The sequence below is a fragment of the Clupea harengus genome, chromosome 2 (assembly GCF_900700415.2).
Source record: "Clupea harengus chromosome 2, Ch_v2.0.2, whole genome shotgun sequence".
NCBI classification, from domain to species: Eukaryota; Metazoa; Chordata; class Actinopteri; order Clupeiformes; family Clupeidae; genus Clupea; species Clupea harengus.
In genome coordinates, this window is record NC_045153.1 from 16,195,647 (window position 1) to 16,222,832 (window position 27,186).

General features: G+C 44.3%; 1 protein-coding gene across 3 annotated transcripts in view; it reads right to left on the minus strand.

Moving 5' to 3' along the window:
* Positions 1–100: 100 nt before the first annotated feature.
* The window catches only part of gtdc1 (glycosyltransferase-like domain containing 1), a 37,509-nt gene continuing 10,423 nt past the window's right edge, over positions 101–27,186 (minus strand). For all 3 annotated transcript variants that reach the window (XM_031584640.2, XM_012828360.3, XM_031584632.2), the window contains 9 exons: positions 26,314–26,481; positions 24,866–25,039; positions 14,487–14,600; positions 14,001–14,192; positions 8,195–8,304; positions 7,189–7,333; positions 4,553–4,623; positions 3,552–3,643; positions 101–3,336 (listed from right to left, as the gene is read on the minus strand). In XM_031584640.2, the coding sequence (XP_031440500.1) occupies positions 3,181–3,336; positions 3,552–3,643; positions 4,553–4,623; positions 7,189–7,333; positions 8,195–8,304; positions 14,001–14,192; positions 14,487–14,600; positions 24,866–25,039; positions 26,314–26,481 (1,222 nt within the window). In that variant the 3' untranslated portion in view covers positions 101–3,180. The remainder of the gene's footprint in view (positions 3,337–3,551; positions 3,644–4,552; positions 4,624–7,188; positions 7,334–8,194; positions 8,305–14,000; positions 14,193–14,486; positions 14,601–24,865; positions 25,040–26,313; positions 26,482–27,186) is intronic.

Below are 27,186 nucleotides of genomic sequence, written 5' to 3' on the forward strand. Positions count from 1 at the left end.
AAACTCAGAAAACGACCCCTCGAACCCGTCAACCTCAAGGTGGCCTTAATATGCTTCCGTACAGCATAGTGAATGTACTTCCGCAGAAAGAACAAAAAGGTGAAAAATGCTCAGTGGCATTTTATAATTACAATGCGTTCATTCACAAAAGTTAATTCACACTTACACAGTTATCCACATCTCATACTTATCACACAAAAGGATTAACAGTGTGATTGCTTGGCAATGATGTTTCATTTTTTTTAATTCTCCTCTTGTTCTCTTGCATAAAAGCCTGATGGACACACACACACTTTTCTATGTTTACCACAGCAGTTCAAAAATAAAGCATTCTGGATTGGTTAAAAAATGCTATGCTAGTGGTTTGCTAAAGGTCAGCTAAGTCCTTCTTATTGTCTTCCTGACAGGAGCTGACACTGGGTTGGCTGCAGTCCTGATCTCCAGTGGCCTCATGCCAGACCAGCCCTGGATCCATACCACTAGAAAAAATAAATAGAAGAAAAAAATGTTCAAAAATTCATCAGTTGATGACTCGTTTACTAATGGAATCCATAGTGTCAGCCCCAGTGCTGTAAGAGACTGAGTATACGGCATGTTTCTGGGTTAGGTGTGATAGTCAGCTTAAGCTCCAGCAGTCACAGGGTATCAATTCCACTGGCTTTTCATCAAAGCCTGAGTGATAAAATGTCACAGTTCGGTTTGAGCGAAGAATAAAGCCAATTGAAATTTATTACAGAAAAAAAATGTGTCTTTGATTATCCCCTTGTTATGCTCTAGGTTCCTTGGTCTTAGTTTTGAGTGTGCTCCTCTTGAACGTGTTACTCTTGTTCTGTTCTTTTTTTCCCGCTTAAATTGATCGTGGGATTCATTATTTTTCTTGGGTCGCAGTCAAGTTTTGATGTCCCTTCCAGACACAATATTCCTTCATTAACTTCCAGCTAGAAATGCTCCATTTGATTTTTCAAGATCTTTCATGACATCATTTTGAGACATGCCATCGAGAGTAGAGTCTCTCTCTCACTATTGACTATCAACGGGGCAGTGTTGGAATCGACTCATTTGAAAACACAAGCACACTGACATAACTACACTGTCTGAACAGCAGTTTACCTCTTTAGACCATCGGCACAAACACTTCCTAAATCACAGATTGGGGGGCAGGTACAAACTGGAATATATTAGCAGAGACGTTATGAGGGAGGAGACAAATGACTGACTGGAAAATGAACGGGGGAATCGGAGAGAATCTGTAACGGTAAATATGGTGGATTTGTAACTGGAAGTCCTACCCTGTATTATAAAGAGCCGATCACAATCTTGGAAACAGCATAACTGATGTTTTGCCTAACCTGAACGTTCTATTTATTGCCACCATTCCCGTAGCTGTGCCATGAAATGTGGTGCATACACAGTGTGCTAGTCAACGTGAAGAATCAAGTCTTTTTTTAGTGTTATTTGAGCGGTTGGGGAAATAACAAAAAAACACGGATTCACATTATGTTCTTTAAATGTCTGTTTGACCATCCTATGTGGAGTTACGGATCTCTCCCCATTACATTTAGATAGGAGCCTGACCTTGTTTGGCCAAAATAGCTTCCTAGAGGTGCTTCCAAGGGTAGGTTCTTTGACAGAGGTGCAGAGGTGCACACATTCTTAGAATTTCTTACATAGTTTTAATGGAAGATGGCACCAGTCAACTGAATTTATTGTGCATTTATAGTTGCAGACTAAAATGTAAAATTCTGATATCTCTACTTAATTATTAATTTTTTCTAGTCCACTCTTATGATACCCACATAAAGTCTACTCAAGTCGAACTCAGGAAGAAAAAAAACTGAGAAATGAGGCATTTTACTTCAGTATCATGATGCACTGTGTAGATGGACATTCTTATGATCTATGAAGGCTATCTGCTCTATATACTTCAGCTGACCTGGGCATTAGACGCACAAAACCACTGTAGAGGATCAGATCTCAAACAAGGTTATGTGGACTCTGTTCAAGAGTGTGTGCATCTCGCCTATCCTCGCATCTGGCTCATGGTTTCAGCTTTTGTTCACCCCGTCTTGATTTCAACTTTCGGTCACAAAATGTTGTTATTATACAGTCAACATCTAGGAGATGTACTTTCAGAAGATGTGAGATGACGTCTTTTTTGCCTAAACGAAAGAATCCAGTCATTCAGGAAATTAGGGGTGCATGATGCTTGCAATCCTGCAATGAGTCAGGATGTAAATGCAAATTGAAATGAAATATCTATGTGCACGGAACGGATGGAAGGGTAACATACGCAACAGAGGGAGGCCCTCTTCGACGCCAAAGCTGATTTTAGGACCTCACAAGACCATATAGAGCCATACGAAGATTCGAATCAAGTTGAATTTATTTGTAAAAGTAACAAAGCTTTCAACGCTAAGAATTTGAAGACCAAATATGAACATAGAAAATAAATAAAGAAATGTGCACACTTGTGAAACTTGTGCCTTTATGAGTTAAGTGTAGAAAAAGTCCCGATCCCATGCACAGAGTAAACAAGTGGTCTGTATTTAGACTGAATGTTGGTCAGGAGACATTCCTGTCCTCCTGTCAACCTTACTGAAGCCGTCCCCCGGGGACTATGCCACAACCTGGCAACCCAGGTGGAGAGCTAACCCACAGCTTATAAAGCCACAACTTGGCTGCCACTCTGTCGGAGTGGGAACGACAAAGAGAGAGGGAGGGAGAGACAGAGAGAGAGAGAGAGGGAGAGAGGGAGGAGGAAAAAAAACAGAGAATTCCAGTCTGAAGTGCTCCGGCACAAAGGATAAAAACGGATCTGAGCGGAAATATGAGGTGGCACCGCCTATGGGAAACATGAAAGCGGTTACAGGTTTTCTTTTTTCCAGCTTTTTCTCTCCCTTTCTCTGTCTCTCCCTCTTTTTTCTGTCAAACCACACGCTCAAACCACACGTCTCCTTCATGTGAAGGCAGAGGGGGGGGGGGGGGGGCAAGTCGTCTGGCGGATGGCTGTCGTTTGGACCCGGTGGTGGCGGCAGAGGGAGGACGGGTGGTGGGTGGAGGGGGGGTGGGGGGTGGTGGTGGTAGCAGGGAAGGACGCCTGCGCCCCTCAGAGAGCAGGACGTGGGGGGCATCGGGTGGACTCCCTACCCTCTCTCAGTACACCCCCACGGGCTCCAGTGGCTACGAGCTCCCAGCAGGGCTCCCTTCTGTGCGGGGCCGAACCGCAACGGGGCTCCCTTCTGTGCGGGGCGGAGCCGCAACGCCATGGCCTTCTGCAGACAACATGCTCCTGAACCTGTGGCCGAGGGCCTCCCAGGAAAACACACTCGTGTCCACCTGGGAACAGAACGGGAGATTGAAGAACATGAAAAGAAGGGCAGGATTTTTAAAAAGGGGGTATTGATACTGAATTAAAGTTGAAAGTTGAAATGGATTGAACAGAAATGAAGATAAACATGAGTGACATGAAACAGAGAAATATAGCAAACTGGTAGAACTTCGTGGGAACCTGGGAATGTTCATGAAGATGGGTGTGCTCATAAGTGCGGTACCTTTACAGCGTGCCGGCGGACCACATCGGGTCTCTTGCAGAACCCCTGCAGCCTCTTGCATAGCTGTTCAGGTGTGGAGTAGAGATACTCCGCTGAAGTGAAGGGGAGGGCACAATGCATTTTTCATGAGACAAAAAACCTCACAGTACAGACAGGATACCAGTTTCTTCATTCATTAAAAATGCACAGCACTTCCTGCTGGGCCCATGTTTTACATTATTGAACTGTGGTATGATTTAGCTATTTATTAGTTATTTATTTAACAAAATGTCATGCCAGCCCAATGGATCTCGACTTGTGAGCAATCACCCACTGTTCAGCACCAAAACACCATGAAACTGTATTTCTACAATATGAAAGATTTTTGACTTTCCAAAACTTTAATACATCTACCCCTACTCTTCACCAATTTGTTTCATCATGAAGTATCATCAAACAGTCCTCAGAAAGACAAGAGATCAGAAGTGCTGTAAGTGATACTAGCATTCTTTGCTAACTCTGCAACCCTCCTGGCAGGGTGCTGTGCACAGGCCTACAGTTTACAAGTCACTGAGACACGACGAGCCGCAATGACTGTTATTTCCTGATCAGTTTCCTGGTTTGTTAATGCTGCCAAACTCTACTGAAAGATTAGAAGCAGATTATAGAGCCAAAGAGACTCGTTGTTCAAAAGATTTCTGATGTTCACTCCATAGCTGTTATGAGCTGAAACAGTTTGGATTGAAGGGGCCTAACAGTTTGGCGTATAGGACCTTTAGGTTATGTGACTATCAAAATTGAAACGAGCCTAGGTCTAGGAACCTAGATCATGTCTGAAAGACCTGTACACTGTGTGCTGTCAGATTCCCAGTGAAAGGAAAAATGAAAACAGACGGTATGTAAGTCCATAACCCGCATGTAATCACGCAGAGATATTCTTAGGAGTGCATCTACGCTCCCGTGTCCCAAGCAAATGTTTGTACAGAACCCTCTCCATTGAACCTATAATCTACTCGTCTTACCAGGAAAAATTTCCGGATAAACTAGAGCCTTGGGACAGAGTGGATAGCATCCGCAATGGACAGCCTCTAGCCTGAAATAAAACAAGGGGAGAGACAGAAAAAAAGGCAGAACAAACAGCTTGTCAAATGACAACGTGACCAGGATCTGCCACATAAACCTATCAAAAAGCATGATCAGATTAAATGGGCCTGTGTAATACACCTTAACCTTCTTACGCAGAGAGACAGGGCTCTGTGGCATACGCTGTCATGATCCTGTTTATCAAAGCATTATGGGCGCAACATGAATTATGGCAGCATTCAATTAGTGCATTTCCAAAATAATGACATGAATCCCATCACATTACAATAATTAACACAGAGAGGTGAATGCTGCCAAAGTGCCACAGCAAGACAAACTTAGATAACATAGCTTTCAGGAGTATAGTAAGTGCTTCTAACTCCCGCATAATATAGTGTGTGAGGAGACCATCCCCACGTCCAACTTCAATTTCCAATGATTCAACTTATTTGAACTCCAATTGCTTCTTCAGGAAAATGACTGGATGTTTAAATATTTTGTAGAACGGACATTAAAGTTTAAGGGTCCCATCCATTTTGCTACATCATTCCTCACGCTATTGCAATGCATTTTTAATCATCAAATTAACTCTTTCAGTCACACCAATGTTGAATGTTCCTGTTTTTAAAAGAGAAATAAAAGTGACCTGAGGTGAATCCTATACCGCTGTGGCTTTATGTGTCCATGCTGTGGCTTTGCTGTGTTCTAGATACTTCTAAGCGCCTTTCCAATTAAAAGCCAACCTCATATCTGTTTGTTTCTCTCCCCTCTGCACTCCTACTTCTGACCAGTGGCTTTAGTCTTAACCTCGACTGGACTTTACAAGTTAATGCACCGTGGATGCAGCCAAGCTAAACCCCCCCCCCCCTTACTTCAGACAGGGGATGGCACGATGCAAGGAACTGCTTAAGGTCAGTTCCATGTCAGTGCGGTAATGTGTGAGCATGCAAATGCTTATCAGGCTTTTCATCTCAAACATAATTAGCCAATCATTTTGCACGGCTGAGTAACTGTTTCCCTGCAGGGCAGCGAGCGGGCGTCTGCCGACAATTAATCAGATTAGGTTAATTTCCACAATAACGAGGAGGGAGCACATTAGTGACACCTCACTCCGTGAGGCGCACTGGACTGCTCTTTTGGTTTTTCCGTGTGGCATCACATCCATTCTTTCTTCAGGCTGGGGTCAGTGATTTACTAATATCTAACATTTGCAGGTTTACTGATATCTAAAATTCGTAATAATGGCTACAATGCTTTCTATCAAGTGGCTAAATAAAATCAGTACGTTAAAAATGAAAACACTTTTATCATTAATGAGTGGCATTTCAAGTCTTAAAAATGAAGAAGTTGCACATGCATTGTGCTATGGGACCAAACCCATCTGTAGCTTGTCACAGGAGGTGACTTAAAAGTGAAGGTTTGGATTCACGCAAGGTGATACAAACCATTACATACTTAATTCATGCACTAGAATAACCTCTGTAACACAAACGCACGCACGCGTGTCCACACTGTCACATTGGAATGTTACATCCTTTTCATTTGTTTTATTTTTCATTTGTTGTAACCTGCTAACTACAGATGGTAGTAATCAACACAAACAAACAAACAAAACAAAAAACCTTGATGGCAACTGCATGAGAATCAATGAAAACTGCTGCATATTTAAATACATACAAGGGTCATAGCTGCTGAACCGGTCTAGTTTAGATCCATGATATTCTAACATACTTCCTCAAAACCAAAAGGAGAACTGCTTAAATGCCATAAAATTCCAAAGAAAGGGATCAACAATAACTGCTGCCACAAATGTATAGCATACAGCTAGTTCATATTTCCTGGTTCTGATTAAGCGACCGAGACAGAAAAGGAAATGGTAACCATTCCCACAATTCCCACTGTGTTCTCGGTAACTGTTTGGCCTGATAGTGGAAATGTAGTCCAAAATGTGCAAAATCCCGACCGAAGAAAACTGAGTACTGCCTATCCTCTACCTCAGTGATTCGGACGCTCTTCCACAATGTGACCTAACCAGGGCTCCCATCATCACAGCTAACCTCTGCGGCTCTGTGGGCAGGTGCCTTCAGCAGTAGCACCCTGGTTAGGACTTTGTTTACAGTCATGTTGTTATTGCGGGCATACACAGAAATTAATAGAGTCGACCTATGATGAGAGGCCTCTGTTTCAGCCCTCGAGACGTGGTGGGCCCCTGCTTCAGAATCCATGCTTTGAAAATAGCTCTACCTTGGCTCGTGGGCAGAATCGACTGAATCGATCAAACGGTGAGCGCAGGTGACTGAAGTTTGTGCAGGAGAGGGCATGGTCAACATTTCAAGGGACGAGCCATCAAAGGGTTGATCCCGTCTTGCTACGCCTCACATCTAACACTCTCCTTGAGGGAACCTTACCTCCATGTCGGTAAATTCATGTTTGCAAACATACAGATGTTTTTTTTAAATGGGACTTGGTGAAGTATTTCATTCATATAGTATTCCATGCATTATCAATGGGGTCTGTAGACAGTGGTTTATGAGACAGGTCTTTTCAGTATTTTACGAAAGAATAAGGCACTTACATGGCGACACCAAAAAACTCATGCTTGGCTGTGGAGATGACGACATCGGCGCTGCAGAGGACTTTGAGGTAGTCCTCTTTACTGGGCATGTAGCCCCAGTGATGGATACGGTCTTCCAAATCTGTCTTGGCCTCGGCGAAGATATCTGTTGGAAGGTTTGGCCACATGAGTGAAAGCCTTCCGAAGAACAATAATGAAGTCGTCTGAAGATAGTGCTTTCAGATTTTACAGCTAAATAGTGAGGTCATGTTGAGCCACCAGAGGAGGAACTCAAATACAAACAGCATTTGAGTATTTGAGTCAATGGGGAAATTATCATGTTTCTTTTCAAGGCAAGAAAGGAAGGGCATCTCAACTTTGTACTTGGAGAAATGAGAGGTGAAATAATCAATAAGGAGATTCTATTACAATATCAAAATGGATTAAAAGCATTTTAATGTGATTGCCTTCCGAGCATTCATAACTGCAATTTCTAAATATGAGGGAAATTTATGGTGGTTGTTGTTTTTTTACCCTCAGCAGTTTATATATCTATAAAACTTTACATCCCAATATGGGAGAGTGTGCTTCCTTTGAGTTTGCCATTGCCCTAGGCCCCTGTGACGGCTAGATTAATTAAATGAACGGAATATAAATATTTGGATGAGTACTAAAGCCATTATAGCATCATCATCCGCTAATGGGAAGTGTATTTTCCCAGTTAAGAAATGTATTTTGCACTGAACGAACGGGTAAAACACATGAACTTTCACCCCCCTGAATCTAATCACAAATGGGTCCTAAATAATTGCAAATCCAATCGGATAGTGCAGGCTTTCCAACATTCCCTCTAAAAGAGAATTCATACCCGAGGCCAATTTGATAAAACGTGTACATAAATGAGACATATCACACAATTAATTTGCAGAAAGATCTAAAAAAGTTAACATTATCAGAGACAATATAATGAACGTCTAATCAATGCATCAGGAGTGAGAGGCGCTAACGTCAGATGTGGCTTCAGTACCGGGCACGTCGGTGAAGGTCTCCCCCAGGACAGAGACTTGAAAGGCCAGTCCTCTCTCTTTGAGCTTCAGCAGAGTCCTGAAGAACAGCTCCGGGTCTTTATCGTGCTCCCTGCAGCCATCCACACGAGAGGAGGAGAAGAACACAGAGAGAAACGCTCAGATGTTTTTCAAATGAAAGGTCTCCATTTTCAATAAAACAGGTACTATACAAAAAAAGAAAATAATAATAAAACACTACAGTGTGACACTATCCCCCTCCATTGCTTTAAGGCCTGTTGAGATTTTTTTTTTAAGCAGTGTATGACATGCAGCTTTTTTTTCCCAGAGAGAAGGGAAGACTTCTCAAGAAGACGGGCAGACTGTAGCACTCGGATGCAAATTAGCCCATCTGAGAATTTCTCATTCTCAGGGTATTCCTAATAAGTACATCAGAGAACTGACTATTAACGCACAATATATGGGATCAATCAGCTCTCGAGAGTCCTCCAGTACAGAATGATTAACACTAATGATACGAAGCCTGTTTTTAATGATTTGTTTCTTTTCATTAAGTAATGCTATCAGATTGTAATGACGGTTGTCTGCCCTCTAGACTCTAATTAATGGTTGTTAATAATAGTAACGCAGGCCGTATATACCGTACGAATATGACAATATCCAATCAGAGACATCGGCATGGACATGAAATGCACAGTGGTGTGTTCTGATGTGGTGTTGGACACTTCGCAGTGGCGCACTACGTCTTTTGTTCATCCGAAGGAAATAAGTCAATCCCCAACGAGGTCAGAAAAGGAGGACGCATCCACTTCAGGTCCTCGTCTGGTAGATCAGTACAATTATCCTTCCAGAGTTACATTATTACACGCAATAAGAACTCGACGTTCCCCCTTCTAAGCCTCTTTCACACAAAATCATTTTGCTCTCGAGCTCCTTTTTGTCAGTCGGAAATTCGGCAACAAAGATTGGGGTTTTTTTCTCCGTCGATGAGGGAGTGGGAGACGGTGTGATGGGTGTGAGGGAGGGAGCGGGCGGGCGGTGGGTGTATGGTGCTGTCTGCTGAAGGTCAAAAACAATTGTCAAACGCCGGAGCATTAAGCAAAGACGCTTCCCTTTCCCCACCTCGGTTGGAATCTCCTTAGGTGAGGTATTAGAGGGGAGGCTTATTTATACTCATTTCCTACTCTTTTCTTTGCTCGTTTCTCCCCCGTGGCGCAAAGCCGATTCCCTCATTAATTTCTCGCTCTCTTTGATTCCGTCCCGCGGACAACGGAGCAGGAGGGCGGGTGGTGGAGCACCGCTACCTTCCCCGAGCAGCAGCAGCGGCGGCGGCGGCGGCAGCAGCAGCAGTAGTCAGGGCCGTAGGGGAGTGACGGGGAGGAAGGGGGGCCGTGGGGATGCCTATTAACCAGCCTGACTGACTGTCTGCCTGCTAAATGACTGCGCTCCATAATGCCACCCCCCACCACACAATCACACCCCTCCCTTTTCTTCCCCACCACTGACACAAACAAAGAGGGTTAATTAACGTGTCAGTGGTGTTGGTGGAGGTGTGCAGAGAGGAGAGAGAGGTGCCTAAGCTCTCCGCTTCCTTCTCATGGGTGACATCCTGAGACACGCTAACGACTGTGGGTATTACACACAACTCACTCACGCACGCACAGACACACACACACACACACAGTCATTAATACACGGACAAACCCAGTCTTATATCTTGGAGCCCTGACCTCCATAGAATGACCTAATTTTTCTAATGAGTCTTGGTCACCCCTCCGCTCTGTCACATCACCTTGAGCAATATCACTCGGACAAACACACGCATCACACAAAGGATCTAGCACAATCACCTATACATTTAACTATAACCTTCCCATCACAGAAAAAGGGAGTGTGCTGCATTTTCTCCCCTCAAACTGGTTATCAGACACAGAATATAAACATTTTCTTTTCTATGGGACAGGAAAATTGTATTGACACAGATGACAGATTGGCTCTGTTTTTGCCAAAAACACTGCACCCAATAGACATTCCTTTGGTGACAATCTATCAAGTCATATACACAAATGTGTCCTTTGACCTCAGTGAGCCCTGTCCTTGCAGCTAAATAAATCGACGAGAAGAAAAAAATAAAATAAAAACACCCATCCTATAGGGAGAGCGAGACATCTCATTAGTAGGCATCCTTCACCAGCTAAAAGAATATGATCCTATCATTTAGATGTGTATGATTAAATATTCCCCTTTAAGTTGCACCCGAGAGGTGCATTTTAAAATTCAAACTCTATTTACTCCAAACTGCAACGTAAAACGAAGCTATCACCAGCTAGCCAAAGCGCTAATTAACAGGACACTTGAAAGCCAAGCGGAGGGGTCTGTCTGGGGAGGGATCCGGGCAGTCAGACATAGCTGGGGAGGGAAAGGCATTTCGCCAATCCATAACAAAACATATCAAAAGAGCCAGGATCAGATTGCTCTGGAGGTTGCGAGGAATAAAAATCAAATTGAATGAGATGCCACCGGAACTAATGCTGTTTGGTGGATTTCCAAATACCAAAACAAAACACACCACTGGTAATGGTAGCAGTGGACACTGGACACAATTGAGCCCTTTTTGAGGGCATCTAAATAGCCCGGCAATGGTGGCACTGAAAAAAAAAAAAGAGAGAGAGAGATCGAGATAGATAGATAGATAGATAGAGAGAGATATAGAGAAAGACAGATAGAGAAAGAGAGAGTGAGTGAGAAAGAGAGAGAGAGAGAGAGAGGGAGGGGGGCAGGGAGGTCTCAATCACATCATGCCCCTGACTGACCGCACGCTCATCTCCTCCTCCAGGCTCAGCCAGGGCACGGGCACACAGGGCACACAGGGGGCTCCATCCAGGCCAGGCGGCAAGAAGGTGCCAGGGGGACAGTCCGCCCCAGGACTCGGGCCAACGGTGACACGTGTCAGGGCATAGGAACGTCAGCAGCTCTCTTTCGTGCACATCGGCACTCGGTGGTCATTACCGGACAGCGCGGACGAAGAAGAGGAAGTGGAGGCGGGGGAGGTGGAGGGGGAGGAGGAGGAGGAGGTAAGAGTCGGATATCTGATCAAACGGTGTCCTAGTTATTGGTGAAAGTGGACGCTCAGGCGGCCTCTCAAGAGGCTGTCCTGAGTTTCATTCACTGCCGGTGATGTGCTCCTATCCGGGCGTTTACTCTAAAAGACCTATTAATCCCCCTTGGGCCCTCCTGCCCCTGCTGTGTGTTTTTTTCTCTCTCTCTTATTTTCCTTTTAATAAACCAAGTCTTAGAACTGGCATAGGTCTGGCCCAGCTCACGGGATTAAACCCAGCTATTTTCCACCTGAAAACAGCTTCCCAGAGCTGGTGGCATCTCTGACCTGAGCCACCCTGGTCAGTGCCTGCAATAAGACAGTCCTGTAATCCAGGGGATGAACGCCTATCCAGGCCACACACAGATTAACAATCTGCAACCAATGATGACAAAAAGGGGATGATGGAGAGAGAGAAAAAAACAAGGGAAGAATGAAATGGAACACACTATCAGCGGGAGCAGCAGCTCCAATCGAGAAGATAATCCACAGTTTTTTTTCCTCTCTCTCCTCCTCCTCCTCCTCTCTCTCTACCCTCCATCGCTCCACTTTAAATCCTAATTTTCCCGGAATAAAACCAACGTTTATGAAGCTTGGATGTTAGGAGTAATAATCCATCTGTGTTTTGCTCAGTTTTGAAGAGATTACAAAATGGGCGCTTTTGTCACCGATACAAGAGTAGGTGAGTGACAGACACACAATGCAAACAAACACAGCCAAATCCCCATGTGGCAATTTAGAACTTGGTGGTCTCCGCGCTCGCCAATCTGATTTATGGGACATTTTTTGGGGTTGACAGACGCGGCTTCTCTTGCCCAGAGATGAGCGCTGGAGTCACTGGGGAGAAATGTGGCCGCAGAGATGGGGAGGGGGGGGGGGGGATCCGATCCCACCCCATGCTGCTGCTCCTCTACCCAATCTATGGCAGATGAAGAGAAGATACAATGCTCTTGGTTTTGCGCGGGTGCCAAGAACGCTCGAAAAATCTGGAGAGTGGAAGATATTTTAGCTTGGATGAAAACCACAGATGAGCCCTGAGGGTTGCAAATATTTTCTCATACCTCCCCCCACCCTCCACCACCACCACCACCCCCAACCTTCCCTTGCAAAACAGAACTCAGCGAAGCTCCTACACCCACCAGAGCAGGGCGACGTCCTCTGAGTGCTGGCAGAGAGACTGAAAGGGAGAGAGAGAGAGAGAGAGAGAGAGAGAGAGAGAAAGAGAGGGAGAGAGAGAGAAAGAGAGAGAGGGAGAGTAGTGCTCTCAAAGAGGCACGTTTTGATTACAGACCTGGCCCTGGTTTATGCCACTTCAGACGCTCTCCGCTCGAGTTATGACAACAAGGACTAGATGAGCATTAAGACAAAAACAAAACACAACAAACGAGGAGACAAAAAAAAACAACAAAAAACAAAGTTATCTTGCTGCCTCGGAGGGGGGACTGGTTCAAAGAGCCCATTGCAGGCTCAAAATGGAACTAACAACACTTTAGTGTAGCTTTCTTACGCATGTTGTTGTCCCAAAAAGAAGCACGCTACACATTCTCCATGCCTTTCCATTGCTGTCAAACAAAAAGTCTTTATGCACAACACAAATAACTTTCCGCCGAAGGTGGTGGTGGTGGGGAGAGGGGGGGGGGGGCTGTTGCCCCATAGGTTGGCGACGGAGGTATTTTCAGGTCCTTTTTCATTGGAGGATAGGTTGACGACATAATCTTCAGATTAGAGCTTGCATGACTTGTTTTGTTGAGGCTGATGCTACGCTGTGCCTGGGAGCGGGAAAACACACAAAACACAACACAAGCAAAGGCATGCAAGGTAACAAAGGCTTTCGCAGGCCAGCGTGCGTTTTCACGTGTTTGAAAATCGCTCGGGCCGTTTTGATATGCCGAACAGCTTGCGCCATGCGCTCCGCGAAGCAGCGAGGCCTTTGATAATACGTGGAAAAGAACCTGTGCCACCAGCAAGAAATCTGGTTCCAATGCTCCTCCGCTTCAGAGGCTGACGCAGGACTACGCGGCAGTAACCTTGAAATTCCGATGAGAATCAAACATCCCATGGCAAGCCCATGAAAGGCATCGAGCTCAATGTTGTTCCCTTCAAGCTGATTCCTTTTAATCAAACAAATGCCTCTGCTGATCAGCGCTGACAAAGGATGGCTACAGAACTCACTTCTTACTGGGGTTTTATCATGCATGCGGGCATACATCCATTATCCATGTGAATATGTGTGTGTCTGTGAATTTGCACGACTCAGAACTCTTGTTTCTGTTGCCCGTGCTCTCGCAACACTGCCTGAGTGACTCCCAAAGGTGACTGCTTGATTAATCCCGAATCCCGACACCTGCACTGAACCAGTGAAGCTTAATTAGTTTGGGCCTATGAGGTGTGCACTTGAGAGAACTGAGGACAGCTCAGAGCCGTCACAGTGTTTTCACTTCTTATCTGTGTGGTGTGTGTGTGTGTGTGTGTGTGTGTGTGTGGTGTGTGCATGTGTGCGTGTGTGTGGTGTGTGCGCATGTGTGTGTGAGTATGTGTTATCCATGCATGTGTGTATGTGTGTGTGTGTGTGTGTGTGTGTGTGTGTGTGTGTGTGCGTGTGAGTGTGAGTATGTGTTATCCATGCATGTGTGTGTGTGTGTGTGTGTGAGTGTGTGTGTGATCCTGTCATGTGTATGTGTGTGTGCGCGCGCGCATGTGGCCTTACTTACCAGCGGTGTGGCCAGACGATGTGGAGGGGCCGCGGCTGTGGTCCTGTGTGGCTGCCCTGAGGCGGGCTGATGGGGGGCTGCTGCTGGTCGGGCCTCCTCTGATCTGCCGTGACGCTCTCGGGCTCCGGGGTCATCGGAGCGCCCTGCTGCTCACAGGGTTCCCCTTCAGACTTGGAGGCTGGATCTGATGAGCTTCATGACAAAATCACGGGATTTTAACAAACCGCATATGCTTATGTACATATGAACAAACTAATTTGTTTGTGTGTGTGTGTGTGTGTGTGTGTGTGTGTGTGTGTGTGTGTGTGTGTGTGTGTGTTCACAATGACCGCTCTCAATTAAATGCAATGAAGCTCCTAGAAAACACGGATAACATCTAGGATACTACAACACACTATCTCTGCCTTATGAAGTAGAAGGCTTTTTCTGTTCTGTGGAGACTAATTAGCACAAGGGTATTTTTAAGCACCAGTGTAGAAAGCATACCTTGAGGCAGCCTCATTCAAATTGCCATGAGAACTCGTGTCCTGCGGAAGTGCTGTTGCACAATTTGTGTGTGACCCTATGGTTCTGTGTTGAAGCTTGTGCTCTGGGAGGAACCTGTAAAATACAGAAGAACTAGATTTCACCTTGGTCATTAGGAAGCGCATCACCTCACACAGCACATACATGCAGACCGAGCTGATGATTCTAAAAACCCTGGCAACAACTTTGAATCCTGCGCTTCTAAGCTGTACGGTTATGTAAGCAGACTGGATAAGGTGAAAGGACGAGGTTGTATGACTGCTAGTGTCTGCTTGGTGTGTTGTGCAAAGTTGGGAAAATGAATCACCTCAGAGATAGACAACATTCACAGTTTCGAACAAAAAGAACCTACATGAGTCAGGTTTGTGTTTTACTTCCACACAAGTTGAGATGCAAGGCCAACGTCCCGCAGACGCGCTGCAAATATTCCATGATTGATGCGAGATACATACTTACGACCACAGAGTTGCGTTTCAAATGAAAGAAACCAAAGTAAGGGAGGGGAAAAGAGTTGAACAAAAGTGATTTACTGCCAAAAGTAATCCATAAAATAGTGAAAGTAGTTTATTTTGTGCCTCTTTGAACAAAGTCCACAGGCCCCTCTCAGCAGCACTGGGATCCCTAATTGCTGGTTGTGCGATGGACTCCATCCAATTAACTTTGGTCAAGAGCAAGATTCCTTCTCCCTTACCCAGTCTCTATTATTTTTCTCAGTGGAGCAGAACAGAGGGCAATGCCATAAACCAGGCTTCACTGTACAAAAAGAAACACGGTGACCACAGCGGCTAGGCTAGCAACAGCACATAAAACTATGTCACCGTAACACAGAAATGTGTATTTTTGGGCTAGAAAACTGACATTTCCACATGAAGTGCACAGTCTTCTAAAGTTATCCTCTTTAGAAATAAATATGACAATCATTTCCCCTGTGTACATGTGTAAACGTGTGTGTGTGTGTGTGTGTGTGTTTGTGAGTGTTTGTGTGTGTGTGTGTGTGTTTGTGAGTGTTTGTGTGTGTAAGTGTGTGTGTGTGTGTGTGTGTGAGTGTGAGGGCATGTGCATCCAGATATGGATCAACGGGGCTGCTGAAGCAACTCCTCTTTGAGGGTAATGCCTCATTGGAATAGTTGTTTAATCAACCACAGCACAAGCATGGAAGGCATTGTTAGGACTGGGGGTGCATTATGTAAGGGATAACGGATGACACAGCGTTCGGCTTGCAGCAAATAATGCACGTCCGAGGTGGTAACGCGGCCAGGACGCCAAGCCGAGTCAACACAGCACCAACATGCTTCAGAGTCAACACAGCACCAACATGCTTCAGAGTCAACACAGCACCAACATGCTTCAGAGTCAACACAGCACCGACATGCTTCAGAGTCAACACAGCACCAACATGCTTCAGAGTCAACACAGCACCAACATGCTTCAGAGTCAACACAGCACCGACATGCTTCAGAGTCAACACAGCACCAACATGCTTCAGAGTCAACACAGCACCGACATGCTTCAGAGTCAACACAGCACCAACATGCTTCAGAGTCAACACAGCACCAACATGCTTCAGAGTCAACACAGCACCAACATGCTTCAGAGTCAACACAGCACCAACATGCTTCAGAGTCAACACAGCACCAACATGCTTCAGAGTCAACACAGCACCGACATGCTTCAGAGTCAACACAGCACCGACATGCTTCAGAGCATGGTAGAGTGTGTGTGTGTGTGTGGGGGGGGGGGGAACTGACCATTGCACAACTTCAGCTGACACATTACTTCACGTCCAATCTCACCTCATGAGTTCTAAGACACAAATACCTCCCGAGCTAGTTCTCTCTAGAACACTGGGAGCAAAGACATGTGCACGCCGACATGTCCTGAAGGGCTCGTCCCCAGCCAAAACACCCGTGGTAAGGTTGATGGCACGGCATGTTGGATTACTGCAAACAGATTTAGCAGCAAAGTTCCAACAAAAGACATTTATGGTGTTTGTAAGATGGTTTTCTTTTTTTTTCTCTTCCGTAGAAGTGCTGCAGAAATCCTCTAAAATAGTCTAAACGTAGTTGAGAAAAAAAAATGGAAATATGTTGAGTCTGATTCCTGTCAGAGGGTGTATTTCTTCCTGCCAAAAACAGGATTACTCTCAGACACAAGCATGGTATTCATGCTGTACTTATAGTCCTAGTTGAAGCATTATACAAGAGATTTAAGACAAACTGTAGCCATCAAACGACCCTTCAACAGTTCACCTTAACCTGATTAACCATTAATAAACCTGCCAAAGCCGGGCTTGGATGGATGAATTAGGTAACTAACAAGGACACCGGGTGAGCTAATATAAAGACACAGTAAAGGAATGGCAAGAAGATACTTGTAGGAAAGGTATGACCGATGGAGCTGCCACACGTACCCCTGGGAAAATTTCATTTGGAGGGCCATTTTAAAAATTAAATGAGGAGGTTTTGACTAGGCAATAAAAACACTGGCGTGGCCACCAGCCGGGAGAGGTACTTAGGGAGAATGCCACCAATTACCTTATTTATAAATCAACGGCAATTTCAGTGATGACTTTACCTTACATTTGATTAAATGTGAAGAGACGGAGGGGGGAAAAATCAAAGTCCAAAATCATTTGATCTAATTTCCTTTATTGGCAATAATCACGAGAGTTTCTCTTGGGCCCGGCTAATGAAAAATGCCATTGATCTTGAGGCTTGAGGGAAAAGAGAAGGGGGGGGGGCTGAGAGAGTGCGGAAGGAGAAGGAGCAGGGGTTGGGTTGGGCGCAGCTCCTGCCCAGTGAGCACATCAGGGCAGGACGACTGCACGGAGACCTCGCTGGCCACTGCTGCCAACGGTGCAAAATGATCACGCAAAGGTTTGCTCGAGCGGAGGTCCTGCCTGCCTGTCTGTCTGTCTGTCTGTCTGTCTGGGGCTGGGGACGGAACGAGCTGAGCGAGACGTCATTTTAGCTCTCTCCTCATCCTGGGTGCGCGCTTGGTTTGAGAGAGAGAGAGAGGGAGACAGAGGTCGACCACGCCATGCCACTGGCCAACAGAGAGGAGAGGAGAGGAGAGGAGGCGACGGGTGTAGATCCTCAGTGGCGTGGACAGAGAAGTTCATTAGAGCACATTAAGTTCTGCACTCATCATTACATTCTGACCCTTCAGTCAAACGCCATCAGTATAGCCAGCGTCCTGGCATTAGGCAGTGACACTGGTCTTCCCACACTGGCATCAGGATTAAAAAGGCCCACCTCACAGGGGGAGATGCCCTGCATTCTTTGGGATGAAAGAGATGACCGTTATATAGCGGCAACTAGGCAATTTGCCCCTGGGAGGGTTAAGAGGCGGGGTAGTTGCTGTGACTTCTGTCAAGCTTGGCTGAGTGTGATATCACCGCAATGGCAACAAAGAACTCAACTGTGCTGAGCTGGTACATGCGAAAAGGCATGATGGATTCGTCGTATTATGCAACGGACATATGGCTTCCAAAATCTGACATCGGGAACAAGCAGATTTCACCAGCATTGCATAAGCCAGGACATCTGCTATGCGTGGCATGTTGATACCCATAAAAATATAACCTGGACGCCAAATTTTATTTTCATAATCACAATGAAAACAGATTACCATGAGCAGAAAATTAACAATAAAAAAATAATTCAGTATGATACTGCACCAGACAACAAACAAACAGACCTACACGTAACTACCTAATAAATAAGCTCATTTAAATAAAGCCATCTAAAACTTGATTACCAATGAATAGTGCAATTTTTATGGAGGTTTGGGTATCGAGAGAGTGAAAGAGAGAGAAAGAGAGAGAAAGAACACTCACAGGCAACTCTGGTTTTGAATCTCCTCTCAAGTCATGCGTTCACAATTAAAAATGAAGCAAAGCAAAATGATGTCATGTTCCCAGGCTTTAACCATGGTCATATGCCTAACAAAGCCTCTGATGTTGACACCACGATCACGGTGAATGATGCTACTGTGGTATTATAAGGTTTAGTGACAGCAAACAACTGGCGCCAATGTCTCAGTTGTTAAAAAACGAGTCGAACCCCTCAAATTGCTTATTCAGGATATCCAGAGAAAACTCTAATCTGAATGATTAGAAAACCAACGCGCAACAGAACAGTAAAGATACGCAGGCCTTCTACACAACAGTCTCATTGTGGATACTATCCTGTGAAGGCTTTCTGTTGTCTCGAACCAATCTGAAGCACCCACATACTATAATATTCATACATATTTTGATTCCGTCGCTTTTCTATTTGGGGTTTACGGCATAAACACCCCTAATGTTGTGTAAGTTATATATGTCAACATTACAGCATACTGCATTTCATCAGGAGGAGAGCGGCTCCTACAGCAAACGCAAATCTTGTATTGATACCGTTGTTTGGTAAATACCTGTTTGTCATGATTATATCACCCTTAAACCATGGCCATTTTTGTTTGCAAAAGTTTGGGACAAAATCACTGATGCAGAGTTTGATCCTTAATTCGTTCCTATTCATCACGGCGAGCTCCCCCAACTTCAAAGCGCCATATGGAGTCAATTGTGGCCGCCCCTGGCACACGCGAAGACAGAGATCTGAGGCGTGCCATACCTTTGGTTTTACCATTGAATTATTTTCACTGGGTACATATTGAGAAGCACTGTGTCGACGCAGGGGGAAAAAAAGGGAAAGGGGATCCTTTTTTTTCAAGACGTCCCTGGGACGATGGGGAGGTGGGAGGCATCAAATAAACGAACCGGGTGGGGGTGATGGCAGAGGGGGTGGGGGTGGGGGATTTCGAAAGGTGCCTACCAGATGTTGCTGTCTTTTCCACCAATGTGATTAAATCCCCTTGGTGTGATTAGGAGAGATAGATCCCTCGCGCCGCCCTCATCCTGACTGAGAGTAATCAAAGAGCCGCGTGCGCTGCGTGTCGGAGTTGTTTGAGGATTTGATGCTGGGCACTAAGTGGAGGCAATGTGTTTGACCTTTGTGCATGCCATGGGCCGGGTGGTCTGGGGGCAGGGAGAAGCACACAGCAGACTTGGGATAACTACACCCATGACCCTCATATGGAGTTAGAACTGGTTAGAACCATTAATCTCTGTTGTCCGTGTCCATTTCCATAGATACGGTCTCAGAACCACGGGAACTGTCTTAACGCTCACGGGGACCCAACTTTGAGTCCGGCTCACGGTCATTTCCCGATCCCACTCCCAATCTCTTTCCAACTCATTTCCTGTCTCTCTTCACTATCCTGTCTGATCAAAAATCCTAAAAAAAAAAGTTAATTTAAAAAAAAAAAGTTCCATTTCTGATGGGAACTGCGAGGAGAAGTATACACGCCACATTAAAAGAGCTCATGTAGACGCGGCTGTAGTTGTTGGATGGCACCTCTTTAAACAACATATTAAAATGACGCAGTCACACTACATGCACAAACCCACTGTAGTCTTAGTGACCACCTCTGAAGGGGGCTGAGATTTCACGAATGTGTCGGCCTCCAAAATTGACGCAAGATGCAAGACAGATAGCGCGCATTTCCCCATCTGAACTTTCTCGGAGGGAATCTCTGCAGCAGGATATCCTGCCATCTGCTTTGGTTACAGGCTCATTCCACCAGTCAGTCATTTGAGACCTGGAGAGACAGAGAGTCACATCAATGGGTTTTGCGAAAAAGGCTTTTAAAAGTAGCCAACCCCAACCCCCCCACCCCACCACCCACCCTTTTCTCAATCAACTTTAAAGTAGCTTCAGTTATCTGCAGCGAGTTAACAGAGCTAATGAAAACCTGACCTCCAAGTCGACACACAAGCCTTTTCAGGTCCTTCATACGTGTGGTGAATGCATACATCTGCGTGCTAACTGCACCGCACTTTTCTCAAACCTCAAAGAGAACGAGCTATTTAAATCTATGCTTACTACTGCAATGTCTACAAAGGGAAGAAAAAAAAAGCACACACTGCCACAAAAAAACACACTAATGATCATCAATCTCTGCTTTGTTTTGTGCGTATCGCCCTTTCTGTGGCAACCTCACAATGTCAAACTGCTATGGAAACTGAATCAAATTTGCATAATGGGGTAGAGAACCATGGCAAATTTAAGTATGCTACGAATGTCCTGGGCTGACTTGCCTGCTCCCCCCTTTTTTTTGTTATTATTTTGGCCAAACCACTTGAATTCGACACCTGCTCGTCACGTGTGCACTCTGGTTTTATTATCCATTCGGACTGTTTGTAACGGAGCACGGTGTACGGACTCCGCAAAGAAAAGGGGAAGAATAGAAAGCTACCAGTCTGAAAGTTGGGAGAGATTGATGAGGTGGCATGGGCAGCCACCACAGTCTCCTGCTGGCCAAGGTCAATGGCTATTAAATTACTAGTCCTCGCGTCTCAAAGGCCTCCTGATAGATGGACGCTAATGCAGATGAAACAAAACTAACTCAGTGTCGACACGCACAACAAAAATCTGTTCAGCAACAGTGCAGTTTAGTGAGAGAATCTTAGCCTTTCGTCACAAAGAACTAACAACCAAGCCTGGAGAAAGATGCATTATATACGTCTGCTTGGAATTAATGTATGCATCAGGTTATTTTACAAGATGTCAATGTAAGTCAATGTTCAATATAAATTAAGTTAATGACAATTTATGTGATTATGTAGCAACACTTACAACATTAGCATGGTGACTTTTGACAGTTTTTATAATCAATTTTGGCATCTTGAAGAGCCATGGGTTATATAGATTGAAGTGCAGGGAGATTTAAGACAAACTGTACTGATCAGTACCTATGTCAATTTTAAGTCCAACCTTTCAGTAAATTCCACCATATGGGAACCTAAAAGAGCAAAATTACACATGCAAACCTGCCCTTAAAGCTAGGGTAGGTAATTTATTTTAGAAGTTTTTTCTGTTGTATTTCTTGACATTCTCTTTTCGCATCCTGACAGCAATGAATAAATCTGACAAATGCTCTGTGGTAGTCACAGGGCTGTAAAAAGCCTGTCCAATCATTTCATTCAGACAAAGCAATAGGTCACACCAGAGTCAACATTGGTATGGCTTGTCAATGATAATAATAATAATAATAATAATAATAATAATAATAATAATGCAGATTTTGTATTACTATAGCACCTTTCTGGAGCCCAGGGTGCTTTACAGAATGCATACAGACTAGACGGGTCTTGGGAAGCTTAGAGCAGGCTTTTCTAGGAAGCCGTGCCGTGCTGTGCTGTCGGCAGTCGCCGTGGACAATCATCATGTGGAGTAGATTTGGAAGGTCGGTGTTTGTACCACAGTGTAGGGTTTTGATTTGACAGCCCACTGGATGACGAGGGTGCGACCAGAGCCTCGACGAATATAGGCTAGTGTTTCCGGAGTGTATCCCGGCTACCCTGCAGAGGTGGAGAATCGCTGCTGAGAGTGCCAATGGTGGCGGAGAACCACAAAAGTTCAAGGGCTGTGTACCGAAAGGCCTTCATGGTTAACAAACACAAACGCCGTAAAACAAACTTAGAAGCACAGTCCGGTATGTGGGTTATGGGTTATATGTGGGCCAGTCGACCACTCGGCCACAGAAGTCTGTGAACAACAAAGGAGATAAGGATGAAGGGGTCCAGAAGCCAAGCTTGACCATTCAGTCAAAGCACCCACCACAGGGAAAGGAGGGCAGGCAGTTGTTGTTTTGTAGTTGGTGGAGTGGCAGTTGGTGTAACAAGCTCTAACCTAGCTCTAACCTAACCCAACACAGGCCCAATAGTCAGAACATAATGATGGCGACAGCTGAAGGAATTGAAGAATATGAAAAATGAGGCCATGGTTGCTGTATTTCTGTTGGACATGTAATTATATGTTTTTTTTTGTTTTGGGGGGAATTTGTTATTTTCCTGAACTATGTAGGCAAAGTAGCTAGCTACCAATGTTGCTACCTTATGTATTAGCACTAACATAATCTATACTGTAGGTGTACACTAGTAGACTATGTAGCTATGGTTTACATGGACCTTGTATGTAATATTTTGTCGTTTGAAGGTATTTATCTCATGTCAGTCTATATTCACTTTGAATGGGAACAGGTTTTATAAATGTTGTGATGTGGCTTATTGGTTTTTGCAGTTGTGAGAATGAGAATGAGACATGAGTTGGATATGGTTAGCGGCAATTCACTGCGCTCATGTACTCGCGATACTCTCCCTCATGGACGCTGTACGCGTTGATGTGTTTTGGAGGAGTGGCTTTGGAGGGAGGCCTAAAGGAAGGGGCTGGGATTTTTTTCGGTTCTATACCTTCAAAATCTACCTTAATCTTGGTTTCTCCAACGTTGCCTACCGTACCTTTAAGAAGATTAATCTTTAGGTATTACATTTTTCCATCATTTAGTGTTATTTCTGAATTTATTTCATTTACATTCATTAACTAAATGTATTTTCATTTACAGCCATTTTTTCCCCTGTTTTTCTTCTGCAGTTTCTTTCTCTTCTTTATCATTTTTTTGAAAAAGCTGGACGCACTCGGTTCAGAAAAAGACCGCGGGCACGTTAAGGGGTAGTCGGCCATGCATATAATCGCTTCCTTACACTCTGTGAGTTTGCTTTGGATCAGGCAAATTACCATCTGAAAATGAGCTGAGAAACACTCTGGGCAAGAGCCCTGTGTCATCAGTGTCAGCTCACTTGCAACATTCTTTACCACTGATATGTACATTGAAACACAAGCATACAAACACAAGCACACACACGCACACACACGCACATGAATAGAGTGTGCTCAAGAGACATAATCAGAAAGATAAAAGACAATTTCATAGTTAAAATTCTTATTTCCTCAAATCTACAAGAGCATGGCTCCTTCAGTGTACCCTACATCACTAGAACTCCTGTTCCCAAAGTATGTTCCCCAAAATAAGTCAAGAAGATAACCATAACAACATTATTTCTAGTCCTAAACCTGATACATTCGTTGCAACCTTTATTGTGTGTTTCTTTTGCTCAATGTGACACAAACTGCGACGGACCTCGACAAAGTCTCGCTCAGTGAAGTCCCCCGATAACGGAGCCACCTCAGGCTCCCTCAATCCACTTCACACTTCCATAGACTCACGCTCCTCCAGGGTGGGTTTAAATAATTAGTCACAACACATTTCAAGAGCTCCCTCGCAACAGTGTGTGCTCTTTGGTATAGCGAGCCGACTTCCCATCTATCCACGGCAGTTTGGGGGCCGACCGCAGAAAGGCAAAGTTTAAAAAATGTGAGAATAAGAATTGCTTCAAAACTGCATCATTTGTTTCAAGATTTTTTCCCTTTTGTGCTTGTACCAAAGAAAACATTGTGGGTAAGTGTGTTTTGTGCTTGACAAAAAACTAAAAAGAGGAAGATGTAGGATCAATAGCACACATCCACTACGATCTCTAGAAATATGGAGTTTCCTTCACACCTGAGCAGAAAGGGAAAAAATAAGCTTGCAATCAAAAATAAAATCAAAGGAAAAATAGCATTCTGCAGTGTTTAGAATCAAACTGAAACCATGTTGTGATGTTGTCACGTTCATGTCTGCGACGGGCTGCTGTTGATTTGAACCTTAATGGGAAGCAGGCCCGCTGAGTCGAGCGAGCGGGTTTGGATGGCTTCACTGTACATTGTTTTGGAACAGGGCAATAAAAAAGTACCACCCCTCTCCGCTGATCCGAGACGACAGTTAATAAAGGGAGTCCTGGAGCCAATCGATTGGCCACAAGAGGTGACCCGGCGTCCGTGCCAGAATAACTCTCTGGTCGACTCACAAGCAGGAGACGCTAAACAGCGCCAGTTTAACGGAAAATGTTGTGATGGTTTAACAGAATCTCTCTCCGTGTAGCATTTTTGTCAGAAAACGAAGCGTCTGAAAGAGTTTCTAATAGAGATCTAGTACCAGTGCACACAGAAAGAAACAAAAAAGAGAAAAGCTTTGCATGACAAGAGGTACACAAGTAAACACCAAAACATGCATGTTGAAATGAGCTACCAGAATAATCTGGTGACAAACATGACAGTCAGGCCTGTGACTGCATGAGTGTGTACGTGTCTGTTTGTGTTTGTGTTTGTGGGTGTGTGGGTGTGTGGGTGTGGGTGTGTGTGTGTGTGTATATGTGTGAGTGAGTGATACTCACAGGATATTAAAGCTGTCTATTCTAATCACACTCTTACACAACTTTGCAGATTTGCCATTAACCACGCTCCCAAACTCTATCAGCTTTCTGGGTCGGATTAAGAGTGAATGCACTGCTTTCTTTAATCAGTGGCTCTGTGATCCCTAGAAGGCAAATTGCTGTCGCTCGGGATAAGAAGGCTGACCTTGTGACATCGGGGAATCGGATGGGGAAGTGGAGCACTTGGCACTTGGGCCGGATGAGGAGGTCCAGGTCTTTGGGCCGGTGGTCTGGAACTGTCTTGAAGAAGGACGGTATGGAGGTCAAGAAAGACTCCATGTTGAAGGTGGAGTTGAACAACACTGTATCTGCGACCAAGCTGAGAAGTAAAACAACAACACGTTTACTGTTATTTCCTATTGTAAGTCGTGTTTTTTGTAGCATGCCCTAGAAAACATGATGTGTTAGCCTGGCCTGACACTAAACCAGCTACAAGCTAATGATGGCAAGCAATATTAAAAAAAGAGTAACAATAATTAAAGGTTCATGATATATCAGATATCTCTACATTTTTTATTGATAAATGAAATATTATAACCAGTTTAATAAAGAAAATTCATCCAGTTATTCTAGACACAATGTTGACCACAGCTAAGTAGATTTGTGTATTACATGATGTCTACTTGTTAAAGTGTAGAGTTTTAATATCTGAATGATACCACATCTGAAAGCACTAATGGCCAACAGCTGGAGAGGGAGCACAGTGAATAGGAATTATTAGTTGTCAACTATACATGAACAATTGTTTTTATTGAAATGAGCTCCTGTTGATCATTACAACTGATTTACAAATTCAACCAGATTGAGCTAAACTATCAGCAATATGTCTGTGTATTGTTGGATAATACCAAGCCAATCATAAAATAGCTCATCTGCATATATTAGGTCTCTCTAGTATCGTATTCGTCATTGCTAGAATACATCGCACCTAACCCAAAAAAATGTTCACTCTTATGTTTTATTTTCTTTACAGGAGCTGTCAATCATCTTTGGCTCATTTACGCCTAACCTTTCGGAGCACAATGAGTAACCATTCCTATGTCATCTCCACCTAACCACAGTCTCTCTCAAAACCATTCCACACCATTTCCTCCACACCGTTTCTTTAACACAGACTACTGTTTGAGTAGATCTTAATCGTATAGGGATTCTTTAATAAGTCTCCGCATCCGTCATATTACTTTCTGTTTAGTACTTCTTGTCAGCTTGCCAGGACAAGCAATGACTGTGCACATTCAAAAAATGACACCATTTCTAAACCTCATACAACATCATACATTAGTCAACCAGTCAATGGAAAGTAACACATGCTGCGTATTTATAACAAAGAGGGTAGGGGACGTGTGACTGACCCAGTTCCTACGGTGACAGAGTGACATATAGAAAAAGTTAAGGTAACTGTAACCATGAAAGGTGTGGCCAATTTCACCATCACCACAGTAAGGGTTCTTTCCTAAAGGTAGACCACTGACCTTTGACTGTGGTCAGTGTTCGCAAATAGCGAATGATATTTGCTAGTGAACAGCTGTCAGTCTTTTTTTATCTTAGATGTATAATTTAAGAAAACATGCTGAACTCAATAGCGGTCTTTACCATGACAGGACCTGGTTGTAGCCGTACTGGAAGTCTCTCTCTTGGCTCTTCCTGATGGGATAAACAAGCTGGTTCTCGTGAAAGTAGAGCACTTTCCTCAGGCGACCAAGGTCAGGGCGAAGAGCCACCAGTTCGGCTAGGTTGAGGACTGAGCTAGCCAGCAGAACCCTGCAAGGAAGAGAAAGTCACCGCCATAAAACAGAGGAATAATTTTTAGAGGGCAGAAACACCGTCCACAAAAATCTCCTGTTCCTGACACATACAAGGTGTGGCTAGTAAATAAAGGGTCTGTTGTTATGAGTATAGACGAGTTATATGAGTCTAACCAGTTTTCTTCATTACAATTGAATTATAGCATTAGCCTTATTATTTAACAGCCACACCTCGTATACGGACAACATTGTCACTTTTCAATATGGTCCCCCTAATTTATGATCTATTTATGATCTATTTAAAGCTGCTAGAAGTGATGCTAGTTTCACGCTGACTTGCTAACTAACTAGAAAATATATATCTGCCTGATCTACTGTTTTATTGACTGTTCAGCTCAGTCAGACTGAAATTACATTTTCATTGCTGATTAAAGCGCTCAGGATAGGCTGAGAGATTTTTCCCCTGAGCATCTCTTTCCATGACTGCTACCAGAATGTTAAGCGGGATAGATGAAGTATCCCACAAAAGGTTGTACTAGCAGCAGCTCCGAGATACTTTCCAAAAGACCTTCCAATTTCACCAACAACACCTGACATCACATGAAGATGAAAATGATATCTGTAACTGATGAGGATGTGATTGCCCATTATTTCATTCTGAAGGACATGACAAGCGATAGATCCACCCTTTGTCCTCAACTAGGACGTGTGCGAGGGAGCC